Source organism: Sebastes fasciatus, chromosome 16, assembly GCF_043250625.1.
Source record: "Sebastes fasciatus isolate fSebFas1 chromosome 16, fSebFas1.pri, whole genome shotgun sequence".
Classification (NCBI taxonomy): Eukaryota; Metazoa; Chordata; class Actinopteri; order Perciformes; family Sebastidae; genus Sebastes; species Sebastes fasciatus.
In genome coordinates this window covers 2,852,707-2,873,872 of record NC_133810.1, presented here as the reverse complement: position 1 = coordinate 2,873,872, position 21,166 = coordinate 2,852,707, and the positions used below count along the sequence as shown (strand labels likewise).

Here is a 21,166-nt window from a genome sequence, read left to right as displayed (position 1 = left end):
ACGACCGGCGTTACAACAGAGACCCACAGACAGGAGACGGTTTCAAATGAACCAGTTCACAGTGGAACTAGAAGTCAAATGAAACTCGTAATGTTTGTCAGACGTTTTGGTGCAAGTTAACTTCACCACTATATAATAAACAGTTTCATAAACACTTAAAACAAAACAGAAATTAACAAACCTTCATCCTCTCGATCCAGGACTCTGATTGGCCGGAGTTCGGGGAGTCTTTGCCGTCTCGGCCTCTCCTCTTGCGAGGTCGCCCTCGAAGACTGAGAGATGGACAACCTGCAGAAAAAAATACAAACAACAAACATAAAGACTCAGAGGATGCAAGAACAAAGAATCATTTTTATATTCCTAAATAAAGTTGTGTTAAACAAACTACAAACTAAGTGACACACAGAAAACCTGGAAACAGGTTAATCCAGTATCAGAGTACCAGCAGCAAATAACCTTCTTTTTGTCACTCGTGCATCTACTAACGTTGTAAAAAAAGGTTTTCATTGTCAAGTATCTGCCTGTATGACACTCACTGAACTGCCAGGTGAAGCTGGCGCTGCTCTCCAGCGTCGGGTGGTTGAAGGTGTCCCTGCAGTACATCAGCCGGATGTTGGGCAGCGCCTTGATGCCTCCCAGGGCCAGCAGGTGGAGGTCCTGCAGCACGGGCCCCCTCGCTCCGTCCTGAATGCGTCTCTGCAGGGAGCGAAAGCGGCAGTACTGCGGGTAGCTCAGCACTTTGATGCCCTGATGCTCCTCCAGGTCGTCTGAGAGGAGAAGATGATGTTGTTATATTCAGCATAATGACTCCATATATCACCACTCTATTTTTAATATTTGGACTTTGAATGCTTGTTAAGCGACTGTCAATGCAACTTCACTATTCCTGCAAAGATGTTTTCCACATTAAAAGCTGCACAGAGGCTCAAAAAGGACACAACCCCTCCCTTTCTGATGGGCTTTTATTGTGAAAATACCTACAGGAAGTGTTACGTTTCTTGGATGGTAACTCAACACCAAACAAATGATTGGAAAATATTAACGGTTAGGATTAATAATTGACTAAGAACAAGATTACTGTACTTCATTCAGCAGCTGTTAGAGGAGCATATTGACAAACTGCTACCAGATATACCAGGTCTCAGGGTGCGTTTGATTCGTGGGCTTCAGTGTTTTTCTTACCCTCAGTTTTGACTTCAAGCGGCTCGCTGCTGATGTTGTTGTTGTTGTTGTTGGTGCTGCTGTTGGTACCGTCGCTGCTCTGTAGAGGTTTGTGGAGGCCGTTGATCCCGCAGGGCTGCAGCGGCTTCAGGCTGCTACTCCAAGCTGCCGACTCCGCACACGTCCATTGCACCAGGTCCTCCACCCGCACCACCATCTTCCTGGACACCGCCAGAACCTCATCCTAAAAACACACAGAGATTCACTCCGTAAAAAGACTTTCTCGGTTGTCTATAACAGCCTGTAGACTGATTACTATGTAAAGGACTCGGGACGGTTTTGCATCGTAACGTTGAAGCTGATGAACACATTCGCAAATGGCAAGCTAGTTAGTATCACGGAGATTGGACATTAAAGGTGATATATGATTGTAATGTCACGTCACTCTTTTGGCCAATGCACAGGATGATCGCTCGAATCGCGCCGCCACGCTACCAGAATGCATTGCACAGCTGCTTCCATAGAGAACGAATGGGAAGCGTGGAAAGCACGTAGAATAAGAGCCTGTCGTCTGCAGCGCCAATACGACTGATCAGTAAACAGGAAAATAAGGCCGACATGTGAAAGTACAAACAGGAACACAGGAATGAAACTACATCTCTAAATCTCCAAACCACAGAGATGCATGTTAGAGCTACAAAACTACTTAGAGATGAATACAGACAGACTTTTAAAGGCTTTCTTTAAAGTTACTCTCAAGGAAACTAAACATGATTTAAGTGGTTAGATCAGAGGTCAGCAAGCTGCAGCTCTTTATCTCCTCTCCAGAGGCTCCCTGTGGATTATAACATGGAAATGAATAACTGTTTTTTGTTTACATTTTCATTTTTATTTATCATTGTTGTAGGTCTATGGTACGACGGTACGACGGAGTATTAGGGCCACATTGAGGACAAAAATAAATCTGAGATTTCAAGAATAAAGTCATAATATTCCGAGAATAAAGTCATAACTTAACGAGAAAAAAAGCTGTAATATAATGGGAATAGGGTCATAAGTTTAAGAGAATAAAGTCATAACATTATAAAGTAGTAATTTAAAGTGTTATTTTATTTTTTAATTGTAAAGTTATTATTTTATTCTCGTAATATTACGACTTTTTTCTCGTTAAGTTATGACTTTATTCTCGTAAAGTTTATTCTGTAGATCTCAGATGTCTTTTCCCTCAGTGTGGCCCTAATACTCCGTAGTACATTGTCTCTTTGGCCCTCACTGCATTAGACTTATATACTTAGACTATAAACTGTGTTACTTTCATCACAATGATCACATGTTTTGCAGCTCCAGACAGATTTTTTATTTATTTTTTTGCCTAAAATGTCTCTTTTGATAGTAAAGCTTGCTTTACTTAGTCCCCTGGTCTAAGTGGTTAGTGCATTAACAATACAGAGGTTATTTATTTATAGTGCCAGAATTATGGATTTTTCTCTTCTGAGTTGTGACAATGACAGCGAGGATAGGACTCGTCACTACTTTATCTTAAATCAAGATTTAGATATCGTCTTGTCGAGCACACAGTTTGTAACGCTGCATGAATGAAACGGATTGTTATCACAACTCTTGACAAAGCATGCGGAAGGAGTCAGAATAAACAGGCCAGAATAAAACAAACAACGAGCGACTGACTTTTAACTCGGGTAAGAAAAGTAAATGTGGTTTTGGCTCGTAAGCAAATAAAAGGAAAAGATTATTCACACACATATATGAAGTGGTTAAATGTGCGGCAGAAGCTGTTTGTATTTTTATGATTCTTGTGTTGTTGGAGGAAGCACTTTGTGACTCTGCTCCTCCCACGCTGCACCTGTTCAACTATCACCTGCTTGTTCATATTCAACCATGTGAAGGTGAACAGTCGGAGCTGAGAATGTGCCAACTCCGTAGAAGAAGAAGTCTTGATTGGCAAAATGACACCCTGCCTTTCAAATACATGTTTTAAATTTGTATTTTCTTTTCCTGATGATTATTTAATATATATAAAAACAATATGACATAATAATAAACTCACAGGGGCCATTCTGAGTACTTTTAATACTTTAAGTACATTGCTAATACTTCTATTCTTAAGTCAAGTTGTGATGCAACATTTAAAAACAATAGAGGAAGTTTGTGAGAAACACCCAACAACAGATGTTGGACTCATTACTATTTCATTCATCTGTAAATAACTGGCAGTTGTAACACAGGTTTTTCTTTTCTGTTGGGTTTAATCCTCGCCATTTGCATTTAGGCTTTTCTTTCTGTTCAGTATAAAGAAAAACAAGCCAGTGGGGGATATTTACTAAGAATCTAGGTCAGGGGTCGGCAAGCTTTACTATCAGAAGAGACATTTTAGGCAAAAATAAAATCTGTCTGGAGTTGCAAAACATGTGATCATTGTGATGAAGGTAACACAGTTTATAGTCTAAGTATATAGTATATAAGTCTAATGCAGTGAGGGCAATGTACTACGGAGTATTAGGGCCACATTGAGGGAACAACATCTGAGATTTACACAATAAAGTCATAACTTTACGAGAAAAAAAGTCGTAATATTACGAGAATAAAGTCATAACTTTACGAGAAAAAAGTCGTAATATTACGAGAATAAAGTCATAACTTTACGAGAAAAAAGTCGTAATATTACGAGAATAAAGTCATAACTTTACGAGAAAAAAGTCGTAATATTACGAGAATAAAGTCATAACTTTACGAGAAAAAAGTCGTAATATTACGAGAATAAGGTCATAACTTTAAGAGAAAAAACTGTCAAACTGTATTTGTCCTTATTTACTACAGAACCACACAGAGGTCGGCTTAGCTGGAAACTGCATGTTTGGTTTCAAGTAATATCTATATTTATTGAGGCATCCACAACACAATAAAGAAATTAAACAGCCACACGTCACCTTTCTGTTTCCCTCGGCAACCTCCTGCTGGAATATTTTCCTCACTTTTATTATTATTATTATTATTATTTATAATAATAATAATAATAATAATAATAATCAACAAAAAATATAATATTTTATGATATAATATTATATAAAATTATAAAAAATTATTGAAAATATATACTCGGCAGATAAAGTATTCCGATCTTTTACTTATGTAAAAGTAGCAATACTACAGTGTAGAAGTACTCGGTTAAAATGCAGGACTCGGTAAAAGTCCTGCATTCAAACTCTTACTTAAGTAGTAAAAGTAATAAAAAGTATTAGAATTAAAAATATACTTAAAGTACCAAAAGTAAAAGTACTCATTATGCAGAATGGGCCTTTTCAGAAAAAAAATATTTTTAATTGCAGCTGGTGGAGCTCATTTTAATTACTTTATATACTGCCCGGTAGTTTAATATATAATAATAATAATAATAATAATAATAATAATAATAATAATAATAATAAACAAAAAAAGTATATTTTATGATATTATAATATTATAGATTAAGATAAAACTTCTAAAAAAAATCTACTTGGCAGATAAAAGTGGAGCTTAATTTAATTACTTTATATACTGCTTGGTAGTTTAATATATTATAATAATAATAATAATAATAATAATCAACAAAAAATATATATTTTATGATATTATAATATTATAGATTAGGATAAAACTTTCTAAAAAAATCTACTCGGCAGATAAAAGTGGAGCTTAATTTAATTATTTTATATACTGCTGGATAGTTTATTAATAATAATAATAATAATAATAATAATAATAATAATAAAAAATCATAATGTATTGGTTGATTTATATTTTGTATTAATAATGTAAACCTAACAAAGTAACTAAAGTTATCGAATAAATGTAGTTGAGTAAATCCTACAATATGTAAACCTCTGAACAGTAGTGGAGTAAAGTATAAAGTAGTAAATCTTATTTACTGGCACAAAGCAAACAAGCTGCTCATCTCCTCCCATTCCAGTTTGTCAGCTGTGATCGTGTTCAGTCCTCGAGGCGGAGGCGACAGAACCCAACCCCCGAAAAACAACCTCCACCTCGTCTGTCGCTCCGCCAGGTAGGAGCTCCTCGCATTCCTACAGCTCCCTCAGCAGCTCATTAACACAGTAACAAAGGGCCCAGGAGCTTTTTACATCAAGTGGCTCTGCGGGAGTCATGAATAAACATTTTTTAAACTCCAAAACTGCCTCTTCCACTGTTAACCTCTTAAACCTTTCATTTTGCTGACTAAAGGCCCTTTTCAGACGTGCATCTCGTTAAGTAAATGTTATTCAGAGACACAAGACCACCGTGTTAAATTGGCCTTAAATTACTTTTATGTAAAAGTCACAATAGTAATCTCACTCTAGCCTTTTTTAGACATTATAAAGTAACACTGCTGGTTAAAGCCATGGCATTTTGTCAAAGACAGAGGTGTCTTTTAAATAATATAAATAAAGTTTTATCTTTTCTTACGGCTTCATTCAGACGAGAGAAAAAGCTTGCGTGATTTAAAAAAAAAAAATGTATCAAACTTATTTTGAGCATGCGGGATAAAGTGGTACATTTAATAACAAGAGGTGCGTTTAATGTTCGTCTGTGTATTTATATGACGTCCTTATATTCAGACCTGAGTCGTCCTGAAATGTTACAGGTCCGTACACGATATGTGTTATTATATTACAAATATTATATTACAAATAAATAGGTTTTGTTCCTCTTAGAAATGACTGTTAATTAATCAACATTTATTTGTATTGCCCTTTACGACAACCAAAAGGTACCTAAAGTGCTTTACAGTAACATCAAGAAATAACAGGAATAAAAACACAACATATTTTAATATAATAATAAAATCATAAAAAGGTACATTAAAAAGCATAAGGAAAATGTTACAGTGCTACTAAAAGCCAATCTAAATAAAGATTTAAAGAGTACTAGGTCAGTGCGTATATCAGGGGGGAACTTGTTCCATAGTTTAGGAGCAGCGACAGCAAAAGCCCGATCACTCTGCAGCTTATACCTCGACCTCGGGACTTCTAAAAAAAGTTGACCAGATGACCGCAAAGCCTCGTTATGCTCGCGCAGAGTTAAAATCTCAGACAAATATAGTGGGGCGAGGCCGTTAATGGCTTTAAAAACAAACATCAAGAGCTTAAAATGGATTCTAAAGTACGGCGGGGTGATGTGTTCACGTCTGGAGGTGTTGGTTAAAAAGCGAGCAGCAGCATTTTGCACCAGTTGGAGGCGCGCGAGGGAAGACTGGTTGAGACCAGTGCATTACAATATTCAAGTCTCGAGCTAATAAAGGCGTGAATTGCCTTCTCAAGATCGTGCAGATTGAGTAAGGGCTTTACTTTAGCCAGAAGACGAAGCTGGAAAAAGATCATTTGAACAACAGAGTTAATCTGTTTATCAAATTTCAAACAAATGTCAAATGTCACCCCCAGATTTTTTAAAGTCGGTTTGAAATAAGAAGCTTGAGACTGCAACATCAGTCGTGCACGAAGTACTCAACATAATGCATCCAGTTTTACCTTCATTTAAATGAAGCCACTGCTTTATGTCCCTAATACAGTTCAACAGAGTTCAGTGCATTACTTCCATTAGGTAGTTGAAATGAATGCATGCATGATAGAAGTAAAAATTATTGATCATACATGTCTTTGAAAATTAAAAAAAAAAACTTTCAGATAACAAAAAGTAGATAAATTAAAATAAACTTCATATAAGAGAAACTGTGCAGTGATGAATCCTGTAAGAACAAACTTTCACAAGCCTCATTCTTTCCACCAGGGAAAATGTAAATCTCCATACTGTACAGAGACTTCAACAGTGGAAAAATATCTCTTCAAAATGTGGAAAATTTGGTTTCAAAAACGTCATTATGGAGGATTTACATTTGGGTAATACATTAGTCTCATTCCCAAAGGGGGGGTTTTCATGTGAAGGCTGAGCTGCAGCGTGCATGTGAACGCAGTTAATCAAAAACACTCGGCAGCAGACGACGCATCCACATCTGACTCCATTCACGAGAAATCACAAAGTCATTTAACTGATTTTTTATTTAATGTTTTCATTAAGCAGATTTATTAAATGAGATCAGACCACAAAGTAAACTAATGTTTGTTCTTTAAGCTCATTAATGAGATATTTTAGAATGAGTTAAGACACTGTTTGATCAACAAAACCGGTTTAGGTTCTTGGCCAAAGATGTTTGGATAAAAAAAGGAGGCAGTGTTCCTGTGACGAGGTTATTAATAGATGTTCTTAAAGCATTCCCCAGATTATATTAGGAAACGTCACTCCCATCATGAGTCCACAGGAATTACATTTCATTCTACGTATTGTATATAATACAAAATGCTCGTAACGTAGATGGTATTCTAGATTTTTAGCCGACTTATGTATAATATTCATCTGTTTTTAGTGGCGGAAAGTACATTTACATTTATTTGCTAACTTTGCAGATACAGATTAATATTACAAAATAAATAAACCACAAATAAATTCTGATGTATTATTATAAGTTAAGATGAGATAAGACTTTGACCCCGAGCTAAACAGAGAGGCGTTTCTGTTATCTAGTTGTTTGTATGTCACATCCTGTGGAGGATGTGGCCTTATATAGACGTTTGTGTGTTTTTTTTGGTGTAGTTGAAGGAAAATTAAATCAAGAGCGTATAACAAAAATATAAACAGTGTATATTTATATTAATTAAATAGAAGAATAAACAAGTGACATGAGAATACCATCCCATGTAGAGATGAAGGGCCAGGAGGAGCAAGGCGCTCCGTGACCTTTGACCCACCTCTCCGTGCTCCCTGGTCCGGCCCTTCGGCGTGTCCTCAGGCAGGAAGTAGAGTCTGGTGCTGGCCAGCAGGTGGCGCTGTGTCTGGTCCTCCCACAGTAAGGTCACCTGCACACACAGAAGAAGAAGAACACGACGTCATTTAAAGAACAGAGATTACTGATAACCATGTCAGCTGGGGTCTAATCGAAACAGCAGTTATTATTTAAGTTAAATAAAAAGTTATTCTGTGGACGGAGAACGTCCTGCAACCTGCAGGCTGATGAAACACGTCTGATTCAGCTGAGAAATGCAAAGTAGTCAAGCTTAAAACAAGCCAGTTACACTTGACAAACTTGATATTTTCATCATGTTAGGCCTTGTTAAGAGATAAAATAGTTTCACAGGAACAAATCTATAGTTATCAAAACTCTAGTTAACATATCACTGTTAAATCTGGGTATGTTTTTATACTAGTGCCATTATAATACCTGTGTTCCAATACCTTACTCTGAGCGGTATAAAAATGTCAGACTCTACTGTTTGGGGCTTGCTATATTTTTTTATAAAATAAATATATATATATATAAAAAAAACAAATATATACAAATATATATATATAATATATATATATATATATAAATATATATATATATTATATATATATAGTATATATATATATATATATATATATATATTATACATTATATATATATATAATATATAATATATATATATATTATATATTATATATATTATATATATATATATATATATATAATATATATATATATTATATATTATATATATTATATATATATATATATATATAATATATATAATTATATATATATATTTGTTTTTTTTATATATATATATATATATATATTTTTATATATATATATATATATATATATATATAAATATAAAAATATATATATAAAAATATAAAAAAATATAAAAATATGTATATATATAAAAAAATATATATATATATTTTTTATATATATATTTTTTTTTTATATATATAATTTTTTTTTTTTTTTTTTTTTTTAATGTATTCATTTAAAATAATTTAAAAATATATTTTTTTAATGTATTAATATAATAAATGTATTACGGTGATGTTAGAAAGCGGTACATTTAATCTCTCTCTTTCTTTCTCTTTCTCTCGCTGCATGTTTGACCTTGTAAAAAATGTGTTGCTGCTGCAGACTTTATGTAAATCTGACCACATTCAGTGCTGAAAGTGTTTCAGGTTTCACTCCTCCAGACTCTTACATCAAAGAGACGAAGGTGTTTATTCACACGTGAGACCGACGTGTTAAACTACAGATTAATGTAAAGGGCTGCACGTCTGAAAGGTGCTCCATATGTTGTTACTGACTCGTGTGTCAATTCTTACTGATTGCATTGATTTGGTATAGAAGATAAACCTGTTTGTTCAGTTTGTATTACCTCATTGTTTCTCTCCTTCAAGGGTTTGTCATTAAAACCCCAAAACTTGACAGCCGTCATTACAATCATTCACCGTCAATACAACACGATCAACCTGAATACAATCTCATTAACACTTCTTGAGCTGGCGACCTGAATCTGACTAAATTTAGCCTTGCCGTGGGATGTAGACTCAATAAAACATACTATTAGTCTTCTATAGCTCATGTGAGCAGGCAGGAGAGACGCAGCGTGACCCATTTAGGGTTCAGGTTTTTGTAGATTTAGTTTTTGTTAGTCACGGTCAGCAGTTAAAGGGGCACTCACAATAATTTTACACAACCAGACCAGCTGACTCGTCACGGTTGGTGCTAATCTGCTCTGTGAAAACAGTTGAATAATGTCTTTTGTGGCTCTGCAGGAGCTTTCTATAAAATCAGAGACGCTGCTGTTTATCAGTCAGAGAGGATCTAAACCAGGGGTCAGCATCCTGCGTCTCTTTAGCTCCTCTCCAGTGGCTCCCTGAGGATTTATAAACTAATTAGTGGAAATGAATAACGTTTTTTTGTTTACATTTTAATTTTTATAGAATACAGAATATTATTAGAATAAAGTCATAAAATATTACAACCTTTTCTCGTAAAGTTATGACTTTATTCTGGTAATATTCCGACTTTTTTTCTCGTAAAGTTATGACTTTATTCTGGTAATATTCCGACTTTTTTTCTCGTAAAGTTATGACTTTATTCTCGTAATATTACGACTTTTTTTCTCGTAAAGTTATGACTTTATTCTCGTAATATTACGACTTTTTTCTTGTAAAGTTATGACTTTATTCTCATATTACAACTTTTTTTCTCGTAAAGTTATGACTTTATTCTCATATTACAACTTTTTTTCTCGTAAAGTTATGACTTTATTCTGGTAATATTCCGACTTTTTTTCTCGTAAAGTTATGACTTTATTCTGGTAATATTACGACTTTTTTTCTCGTAAAGTTATGACTTTATTCTCGTAATATTACGACTTTTTTTCTCGTAAAGTTATGACTTTATGACTAAAATGGCTCTTTTGACAGTAAAGGTTGCTGACCCCTGGTCTAACCGAAGACGCTATAAAGTTGCATTATGGGAAGTGTAGTATGCAGTGTTTATGTGGATTCATCAATAAGAGCGACCCTTTTCTCCTGTGAGCTATTGTTATTATAAGAATACAGATTATAGCAGCTTTAATCTAGCAGGTTAATCTCACCTCTGCGATGCACACAGGATCCAGCGGTCCACAGCGGATGAAGTAGAACTCCCCGAGCTTCCATATCTGGATGGGCCCGTCGGGTTGAGGTCTGCTGCTCACCGACTTGTAGAAGGCGTAGCTGCCTCGCTGGCAGGAGGGGGCACCCAACCACTGACAGGAAGACAACGTGAGGAAGAGTTAATAACGGCCCCTGTGTGGCTCAACAGGCGGCGGCACCCAATGGCATTTTCACGGTTTGAGTTTGGCATTTATTAACGTATCATAGAGCAGAATGTTAAACATGAGAGACAGAAATAACATCTATAGTTGTTAATAGAATCTCAGCACAGCTTCCTGGTAAAGTGACATGAGACTTAAAAAAAGGAAATAAGTTAGAGATGAGGAAGCTTATATTTTTAAACCTAGAGCTGTAGGAATACAAATCAAGCTACAGAGAGCTGAGGTTAAACAGTTATGTTATATGTAAGAAAATCTAATTCAAAAATCACACTGACATTTGTAATAATGCAAATTATGAATAATGAATTTGGATATACTGTTGCAAATTCATCCTTCAACTTTATTAAAATGACAAAGGACTAAATAAAAGCATGTAGGTTTTGGCGATTGGAAAAATTGTCTGTTGTTTTTTTTTGGGGTGATAGTTTGGACGAGGTTTGTCATTTTATTTTGCTAATTTAATGATTTGCCTCCGAAGAACGAGAGCTGCTCATCCGCGCCGAGTACACAAACACACACCTGTGTAATGTCAAATAACTGATTGTTGGGCTGACAAAGATTTTGAGAACAAAGTCATTATATTTCGAGAATAAAGTCATAGGATTACGAGAAATGTCGTAATATTATGAGAATAAAGTCCGAATATTTTTAAGCGGTAATTGTTTATTTTCTTTTTTTTCTCGTAAAGTTATGACTTTATTCTCGTAATATTTCTTATTTTTTTCTCGTAAAGTTATGACTTTATTCTCGTAATATTTCTTATTTTTTTCTCGTAAAGTTATGACTTTATTCTCGTAATATTACGACTTTTTTTCTTGTAAAGTTATGACTTTATTCTCGTAATATTACGACTTTATTCTGTAAATCTCAGATGTTTTTTCCCTCAATGTGGCCCTAATACTCCGTTGTACATTGTCTCTTTGGCCCTCACTGCATTAGACTCATATACTATATACTTAGACTATAAACTGTGTTATCTTCATCACAATGATCAGATGAGTTGCGACTCCAGACAGATTTTTTTTTGATAGTAAAGGTTGCTGACCCCTGAGCTAGATGAAAAGTCAGATAGTATTTAGGATGCCACCCAAGAACTATAAACATCTGGACCAAATTTCATGGTAATGAATCTAAAGTTGAGATCAATCAAACAGCTGGAATGTCAGAAATAAACCAATTTTTAAAGTGTATTCTGTATTTTAAAATTCCTACAATTTGACATTGTCATGCATTAAAAAAAAGGAAAACACCTCAGAGAGGAAAACTGTGATATTAAAATGTAAATGCCTGCGTGTTACGTCTCCCTACATTTTCTAGGGCGTGTTCAAGCCATAAATTCTGCAGAAACCACCTCTGGCATCAACATCAAGTTGCACCATCTTGCAGCGAGGCAGTATGTTAAAAATGTACCAAGGCAACTCAGAGCAGGATATTGTAACGCAGTATATTAAACACAAGTTGGAGAGGAAATAAAGTTAAAAATTAACTCCTCTGACTGTTTAGCATGGCAGAGGCATATCTGCAACCCTGATAGGGACTCTGAATGTTCAGATATCACTGGAGCTGAAGAACGTTTTATTCCAAATGTAAATGACGCCTGCTCTAAAATGAAGAAGATGGAAAACCGAAAGCTTAAAAATACAGACGTGTGTAAACCTGTAAGGTCTTAAATCATCTGTATGTGTTGCAATTCCTTTTTCCAGATAACATCTGTTTGATTTCTGAACAAAATAAAACAGCTGACTTTGCAAAAGAGCAGCTAACTTCCTGTTATCATTACACTATAACACAGTGGTCACGCTTCCTGTTAAACAGATTTCAAACGCTCGTGCACCCCTTGGATAAATAATCAATAATTAAAAAGGGTAAATTAATAATAAAAATGATTCTGCTGTTTCACTTTTATTTCGTGCACAGTGTGAAGGCCAACATGATTCCCAGAAAGCCGTCATAAAACCATCAGCTGTAGTTAATCATTCAGTGTCTGTTATGTATTGTATCGTAGAGGATCCAAATGAAATACGTTTGTTGTTGTTTTCCTGCCGTGCTTTGACAAGAACTAGATCTCACAGGACTGAGACCTTTTTAAAGGTCTGAATTTGAACAATTTTGGAATGATTATGAATCTCTGGCCCTCTCGTTTAAGGTTGGTTAAATATTAAAATGCTTGGTTATGTGCACACAATGGCAGAAAGACATGTGACCTTTCCTCTCAGATCTCATCAGAAGGTCCTGTACCTCCTGACAATTTAGAGTTACTACTCATTCATTTCACAAGTTAACTTTCATTCCTAAATATTAGGGGTGTAACGGTACGTTTTTACAACGATACAATTTCCATGGTTGCGATATGATTCAAGGACGATATCTGGCTCATCTAGAGCGATACGATACGATACGATACGATACGATACGATACGTTACGTTATGATACGATTACCATGGTTCCTATACGATTCAAGGACGATATCTGGCTCATCTAGAGCGATACGATACGATACGTTACGTTACGTTACGTTACGTTACGTTACGATTACCATGGTTCCGATACGATTCAAGATAGATATTTAGTCATCTAGAGCGATGCGATACGATACGATACGATACGATTTCTATGGTTCCGATACGATTCAAGGACGATATCTGGCTCATCTAGAGCGATACGATAAGATACGATACGATACGATTACCATGGTTCCAATATGATTCAAGGACGATATCTGGCTCATCTAGAGCGATACGATACGATACGATACGATACGATACGTTACGTTACGTTATGATACGATTACCATGGTTCCTATACGATTCAAGGACGATATCTGGCTCATCTAGAGCGATACGATACGATACGTTACGTTACGTTACGTTACGATTACCATGGTTCCGATACGATTCAAGATAGATATTTAGTCATCTAGAGCGATGCGATACGATACGATACGATTTCTATGGTTCCGATACGATTCAAGGACGATATCTGGCTCATCTAGAGCGATACGATAAGATACGATACGATACGATTACCATGGTTCCAATATGATTCAAGGACGATATTTAGTCATCTAGAGCGATACGATACGATACGATACGATACGATACGATACGATACGATACGATTTCCATGGTTCCGATACGATTCAAGGACGATATCTGGCTCATCTAGAGCGATACGATAAGATACGATACGATACGATACGATACGATACGATACGATTACCATGGTTCCAATACGATTCAAGGACGATATTTAGTCATCTAGAGCGATACGATACGATACGATACGATACGATACAGTACAATACGATACGACACTAAACAATATGATTTCCATGGTTCAGATACGATTCAAGGACGATATCTGGCTCATCTAGAGCGATACGATACGATACGATACGATACGATACGATACGATACGATACGATACGATACGATACGATACGATACGATTCAATGATTTGAAATCGATTCAATAACTTTTTTTTGCCAAAGATTCAGTCAGTGTGAAATAAATATCTGATACTGGACAGAGCAGGTCAGGATTCCTCAAAGTTTTCCTTGTAAGGGAATCAGGTATAAATTAATAACCGATATAAACAAGTAAACAACAATTAATGGCAAATACATACACCTTTTATCAGAAAATAATAAAAAGTGCAACTGCAGGACCTGCTGCTTCAGTTCTCAAGATACAAGGCAATATTTAACACAAAATATAATAAACCAACTTCTATTCAAGTTAAATGAACAGTAATTTAACCTGCTGCTTCTGTCCTCATTTTCATTATAAACAGTAGAGCAATAATACTGATAATAATAATAATAATGATCAAACAGCTGATAATGATCAAACAGCTGATAATGATCAAACAGCTTGGGACAGAATCAATCCTCTACAAACGCTGTTTCAATAATCTGCTTATAGTAATCAATCATCACAGGGTTCATTTGGGGTCTTTTCATACATGAAAACATCTGGAAAAACATTTTAAAACTATGTTTTTTAACTATTTCTGTTTTGTTGTTTACTTTACTCCCGTCGTGATAATACACCTCGCGGACCGTCTGCTCTCCGGCTGGATACGTGAGGCTGATGCTGCGTTTACATAGATATCATGACGCGGAAAGGAAAGTCATTTTCTCTGAATGACAAAACGACAGCGCACGGGGAAAGCACCTGTAGGTGAAGCCTTTGATTATTTTCGGTATTAGTTGATAGTTAATATTATGAGAATAAAGTCAAAGGTTTTTGACAGATAAAAGCAGTATGACTCGCTTCATCTGCTCGTTAGCGGGAGTGTTCAGCTGTTATGAGTAAACCTCCGTTTCATGTGGCTTGAAAGAGATGAATGTTTTGACATTTTTTATTTTCTCCTGCAACTTATCGTTGAGGTACGACGGAGGAAAACAACAAGGGAACAGATCAGAGCTGTAAATTGTGAGAATTGAGCTGCACGCAGGTTTATTATAATGTGTCCTAACAAGCATTAAACTAAACTAAACTCAGAATAAAGAGCTTCATCACGCTTCACTACAGCAGCAGCTTTATTGTTAAATCTCAAATTGGGCGAGGCACCGTTGAGAGAACAGTATTCATCTCACAGATTCCCTCAGGGATCGCTGTCGCTTCTCATTCTGCACAGGTAAAAGGCAATTAAACGATTAAATGACTTCAAGCGGCTTTGATTGATCAAATTTCCAAAGTCAAGAATGAACTTTCACTTTATGTATTTGGATGAAATAAAATACATCGACAGAATCGAGTCGTGTGGTCTGTAAAATGTCAGAAAATAGTGGGAAAAAAACACTTTTTCCGGGAGCCTAAGTTGAGTATTCAGATGTCTTCATTCGTTTTTAGTAGTTTTTTTAAGGAAAAATCTGATTCTAGTTTCTCAAATGTGAATATTTGCTGCGTTTCTGTCTTCTATGATAGTAAACTGTTCATATCTTTAGGTTTTGGACCGTTGGTCGGGCAAAACAAGACATTTTAAAGACGTCATCTTGGATATTTAATACTCACTATTTCCGGGAGCCTAAGTTGAGTATTCAGATGTCTTGTTTTGTTTGACCAACAGTCACAAATATATTCAGTCTACAGTAATATAAAACAGAAAAAAAAGTAGCAAATCACAATTGATAAGCTGCCTCTTGGTTATATTTGTCTTTCTTACCTGAAAAATAATCGATCAATTGATTTTTGATTTGTTTCAGCCTCAAACGTTCTCTGGTTTCAGCTACGTTTATCTGATTTATATTGTTGTAAACTGAATATATTTGAGTCTTTGACTGATGGTCAAACAAAAAACAACTTAAAGACGCAATCTTGGATTGTGGGAAAGTGGGACAGACATTATTCATTGATTGATCACCGATTGATCACCCCGATACTGAAAAGATTAGTTAGAAGCAAGCAGCCATTTCTTCTTTTCTTTTAAAGCAAAAATATATTAGAAACAATTAGTAGAGTTATCAATTAGTCTATTGGCAGAACATTTACTGGCCCAATTTTGATGATCAATCCATCATTTATAGCCATTTAAAAGCAAAAATACAAAGAAATTTCTGGTTCCAGCTTCTCACCTATTTGGTTCTTGCATAGTTTTCTATGATAGTAAACTGAATATCTTTGGACTTTGAACTGTTGTTGAAACAAAACAAGCAACAACAGTTAAAAAGACGTTAATAAAGAAGGCCATTAGCAGATTAATCCATACTGATAATAATCGTTGGTATTTATCTGTCGTTATTTATACTTGTCTATACAAAAACAAATGTCATGTTTTTGCTAAATATCATTATAACCTTGACCTATAAACAACTGGACCCAAAGCTCCAAAAAAACTGAATTGAAACTTTCGTCAGATGTGACCTTTTGGTTTGGAGGATAAAAAGATTTTAAATGAAACATAATCTGATGTAATTTGCTGGAAATTATGGGGGATTATTTGTCACTATTGACACATCTACAATTTCATCTTACAGGTCTTACTGCTTTTTATTTATGCACAAAAAGCTGCTATATTTGACTTTTATTTATCATTTGCAGAGGTTCACATGTAAATTTCCAGCTGTCTGATGGATTAATAGAGAAAATAATACATATTAATCAATAATGAAAACTGGTTGCAGCCCTAAAACGTAGAACAATATTAAAGAGGCTTGCTGAGCGTTAATAAACTGTTATTATATGTTTTCCAGAAGTCGTTCTCTGAGAGCAGGTTCCCCTTTTTTTGTCCCCGAAATGGCGGATGTGTCTTTATTTAATCGACAGCTCGGTTTACGCGGAGCTTCCTGTGTGTTTACACTCTGGAAGTGATTGAGGAGCACTTGATCCGTCTTACCGCACAAGCAGCTAATGCTCTGCTCTGTTTTGTGGGTGTTTACACGGCTCGAACAATAAATCGAGCTCACCTCGAGTGGGTTCGTACGTCTGAAAGCCAATACTGCCTCTGCTGCTGCTGCTGGGAGGAGAAACCTGCAGCTTTGATTTCACTGTTCTGTAAGAGGAAGTGTGAGGAGCTCCAGGCTGGAGACACCCAGACTAGTTAAGAGGAAAAGAGCTAAAACATAAAACCAAACACACCTTAAAGAACGGAGGCAGTTTGTCTTGATTCTAAGGTTGTTCTGAAGCTTTGAGAGGTCCGATAGTGTGTCAGTAATCTGCCTTTCACTCTTTAATACCAGACTTTTTTTTTTTAAATATTTCTTGCTAAATAATGCCATTAAAGGTTATCAAGGTTAGAATGATATTTAACAAAAACATGGCATTTGTTTTTGTATAAACAAGAATAAATAACAACAGATAAATACCAAAGATTGTTTTCAGTATGGATTAATCTGCTAATGGCCTTCTTGATTAATCAAGTGATCGTTCTTAGTCTTTAAAATGTCAGAAAATTGTTTAAAACGCCCAAGATGACGTCTTTAAAACGTCTTGTTATGTCCGACCAACGGTCCAAAACCTAAAGATATGAACAGTTTACTATCATAGGAGACAGAAACGCAGCAAATATTCACATTTGAGAAACTAGAACCAGATAATTTTTTTTTTTTTTTTCCAGAAAATAATTACTAAAACAAATTAATTACAAATAAATTTGGTAAACATTTTCCTTCAGATCAGGTGAAAAGTTACGATATTCAAACGACGAAGGACTGGAGGGTGCATGATGGAGTCAAAGGTCAGAAAACCTAAACATATTAACCAAGGGCTCAGCAACCTTTACTATCAAAAGAGACATTTTAGGCAAAAAAATAAATCTGTCTGGAGCCACAAAACATTTGATCATTGTGATGAAGGTAACACAGTTTATAGTCTAATTATAGAGTATATAAGTCTAATGCAGTGAGGGCCAAAGAGACAATGTACTACGGAGTATTAGGGCCACATTGAGGGAAACATCTGAGATTTACAGAATAAAGTCGTAATATTACGAGAATAAAGTCATAACTTTACGAGAAAAAAGTCGTAATATTACGAGAATAAAGTCATAACTTTACGAGAAAAAAGTCGTAATATTACGAGAATAAAGTCATAATATTACGAGAAAAAAAGTCTCAATATTATGAGAATAAAGTCATAACTTTACGAGAAAAAAGTCGTAATATTACGAGAATAAAGTCATAACTTTACGAGAAAAAAGTCGTAATATTACGAGAATAAAGTCATAATATTACGAGAAAAAAAGTCTCAATATTATGAGAATAAAGTCATAACTTAACGAGAAAAAAAGTCGTAATATTACGAGAATAAAATCATAAATTAACCAGAAAAAAAAGAAAACACGCAAAATTACCACTTTATAATATTATGACTTTATTCTCGTAATATTACGACTTTATTATTGGAATCTCAGATGAATTATTTTTCCCTCAATGTGGTCCTAATACTCCGTCGTACCGTCGTATCATAGACCTACAACAATGATAAATAAAAATAAAAATGTAAACAAAAATCAGTTATTCATTTCCATGTTTATAAATCCACAGGGAGCCACTGGAGAGGAGCTGAAGAGACGCATGTGGCTCCGGAGACGCAGGATGCTGACCCCTTTATTAACAGATAAGGCTGGTGATATTCTGTATTTTTCTTATTGTCGAACCGACGAAAAGTCCCAAAGCAACAGTGTGTTAGTCCGTCTATATATAAATCTTTAAATTGGCTCACAAACATACTTTCTTGAAAAGGCTCAGTGATTTAGGAAGTAGTAGGGGCATTTGAGGACTAATTTCAGCTGTGGATTAATGCACATTTGGTGTTGAGTATTTGGGGCAGCAGGACGACGTATGTGGTAATAATAAATAAAGTACAGTGTGTGTGTTCATGGTAATGAAGGAACACGTCACCCAGTGCAACAACGTAACTCACCGAGTTGTGTTTTAATAGTTTCCGGACAACAATGGAGCTCTATAGCACAGAGGAATAAGATATATGCGGCTTTGTTAGTAGATTCATTCAGTGTGTCTTTTTTATTTTGTGTCCTTTCATGGATTTGTTGAAATGCAGAATATCACCAGACTTATCCTTTAATGCGATATGATGAATATCAGATATCAAAGATGTATCATGCCTCGCCTGCTTTCTTTTTGAACATATTAAAATGGATTTAAGATGATAAAAATCTAAATGCACAAACAAGCTGTTTTTATGTACAACACAGCAGACGCGATGCTCCAGTTTATTTTACAGCCCTAAAAAGAAAACATCACTGCCATGACAATGCTGCTGCTCTTTCTGATATTGAATCCATCATGCAGCCTCTGTAATCCCCGTTTGGAGTTAGAGGCGAGAAAAGACTGAATTACAGCGGCTTTACGTGAAACTGAATATGCAGCTCCACAGCTGCAACAAACAAACTGCAAATGAACCCCAAATATTAAACACATATTCATCAGTGACCAGCTGAAACAAGGCAGTTATTACTTTTTAATCATGTGATTATTTTAACTATTGAATGATTTGATTTATGATTTCATAGAGCACTATAGGTGGCGTCTTCAAATGTCTTGTTTTATCCAACGAACAGTCCAAAACCTAAAGATATTCAGTTTAGAGCTGCAACGATTAGTCAACTCATTGACTAGTAGATCAAAAGATAATTAATTGGCAGCTATTATAATAAACTATTTGTCCTTTAAGTCATTTTTAAGCAAAAATACCAAAACTTCTTTCTGGTTCTAGCTTCTCAAATGAGAATATTTGCTGTCTTCTATGAGAGTAAACGCTTCATATCTTTAGGTTTCTGACTCTTGGTCGGACAAAACAAGACATTTAAAGACGTCATTTCAGGGTTTGGGAAATTGTGATGGTTATTTTTCACCATTTTCTGACATTTTATAGTCAAAACAATCAATTGACTAATCAAGAAATTAAATAAATAAATGTTATTTATTTTTTTGTATTATTATTATTCTGTATGTGTGGTCGGTATGTTTGTGAGTCTGTCTGTAGATGTTACTTTTTGGGGGGTTTTTTGTCTGTTTGTGATGAAAATAAAAAAAAATTTAAAAAAATGATCAGATCAATCTTTTGTGAAAATAATCATTTGTTTGTATTCAATATATAATATATTCAATCTACGATGATTTAAAACAACAAAAATCCTCACATTTTAGAAACTGGAACTGGAGAATATTTAGCATTTATGCATGAAATATTATATATAATAATATTCATTTTCTGTGGATATAATAAATTAATCGATAATCGCTTAATCTCTAGTCTTATCTAAATATATACAATATTTATTTGATTAATATGATATGAAGATATATATATATATATATATATATATATATATAAATAATGATAGAATTTCCATTTCACTTAAACGAAAAAAATATATATGTACCAATATAATATAAAATATATATTATATAATATAAAATATATAATATATATATATATATATATATAAAATATATATTATATAATATAAAATATGAAATATATATTATATCTATATAAAATATATAAATACAATATATATATAATAAATATATATATTTTGTATAATATAAAATACATATTATATCTACATAAAATATATCTATATCTATATCTATATATATATAGATATAGATATCTATATATATATATATATATATATATATATATATATGTGTGTGTGTGTGTAGGGAGGCAACTAACGCTTATTTTCAGTATCAATTAATCGATTAACAGTCTATAAAATCTTTGATTATTCTCCAAAATGGCCATCAGAAGTTCCCAAAGTGACGTCTTCAAAGGTCTTGTTTTATCAGAACGACAGTCCAAAACCAAAAGATATTCAGTTTACTATAATATAAAACAGAGAAAAGCTGCA

At 34.5% G+C, this 21,166-nt stretch overlaps 1 protein-coding gene and 1 long non-coding RNA gene across 2 annotated transcripts in view; both read right to left on the bottom strand.

Annotated features, from left to right (window-relative positions):
* Positions 1-21,166, bottom strand: part of LOC141753303 (uncharacterized) — a 51,472-nt gene that overhangs the window by 15,282 nt on the left and 15,024 nt on the right. The gene's annotated exons all lie outside the window — the stretch shown is intronic.
* Positions 1-21,166, bottom strand: part of LOC141753292 (uncharacterized) — a 42,253-nt gene that overhangs the window by 10,958 nt on the left and 10,129 nt on the right. The window contains exons 3-7 of the mRNA XM_074611803.1: positions 10,620-10,772; positions 7,953-8,060; positions 1,183-1,405; positions 537-767; positions 182-288 (exon numbers count right to left, since the gene is read on the bottom strand). Coding sequence (XP_074467904.1) covers positions 182-288; positions 537-767; positions 1,183-1,405; positions 7,953-8,060; positions 10,620-10,772 — 822 coding nt within the window. The remainder of the gene's footprint in view (positions 1-181; positions 289-536; positions 768-1,182; positions 1,406-7,952; positions 8,061-10,619; positions 10,773-21,166) is intronic.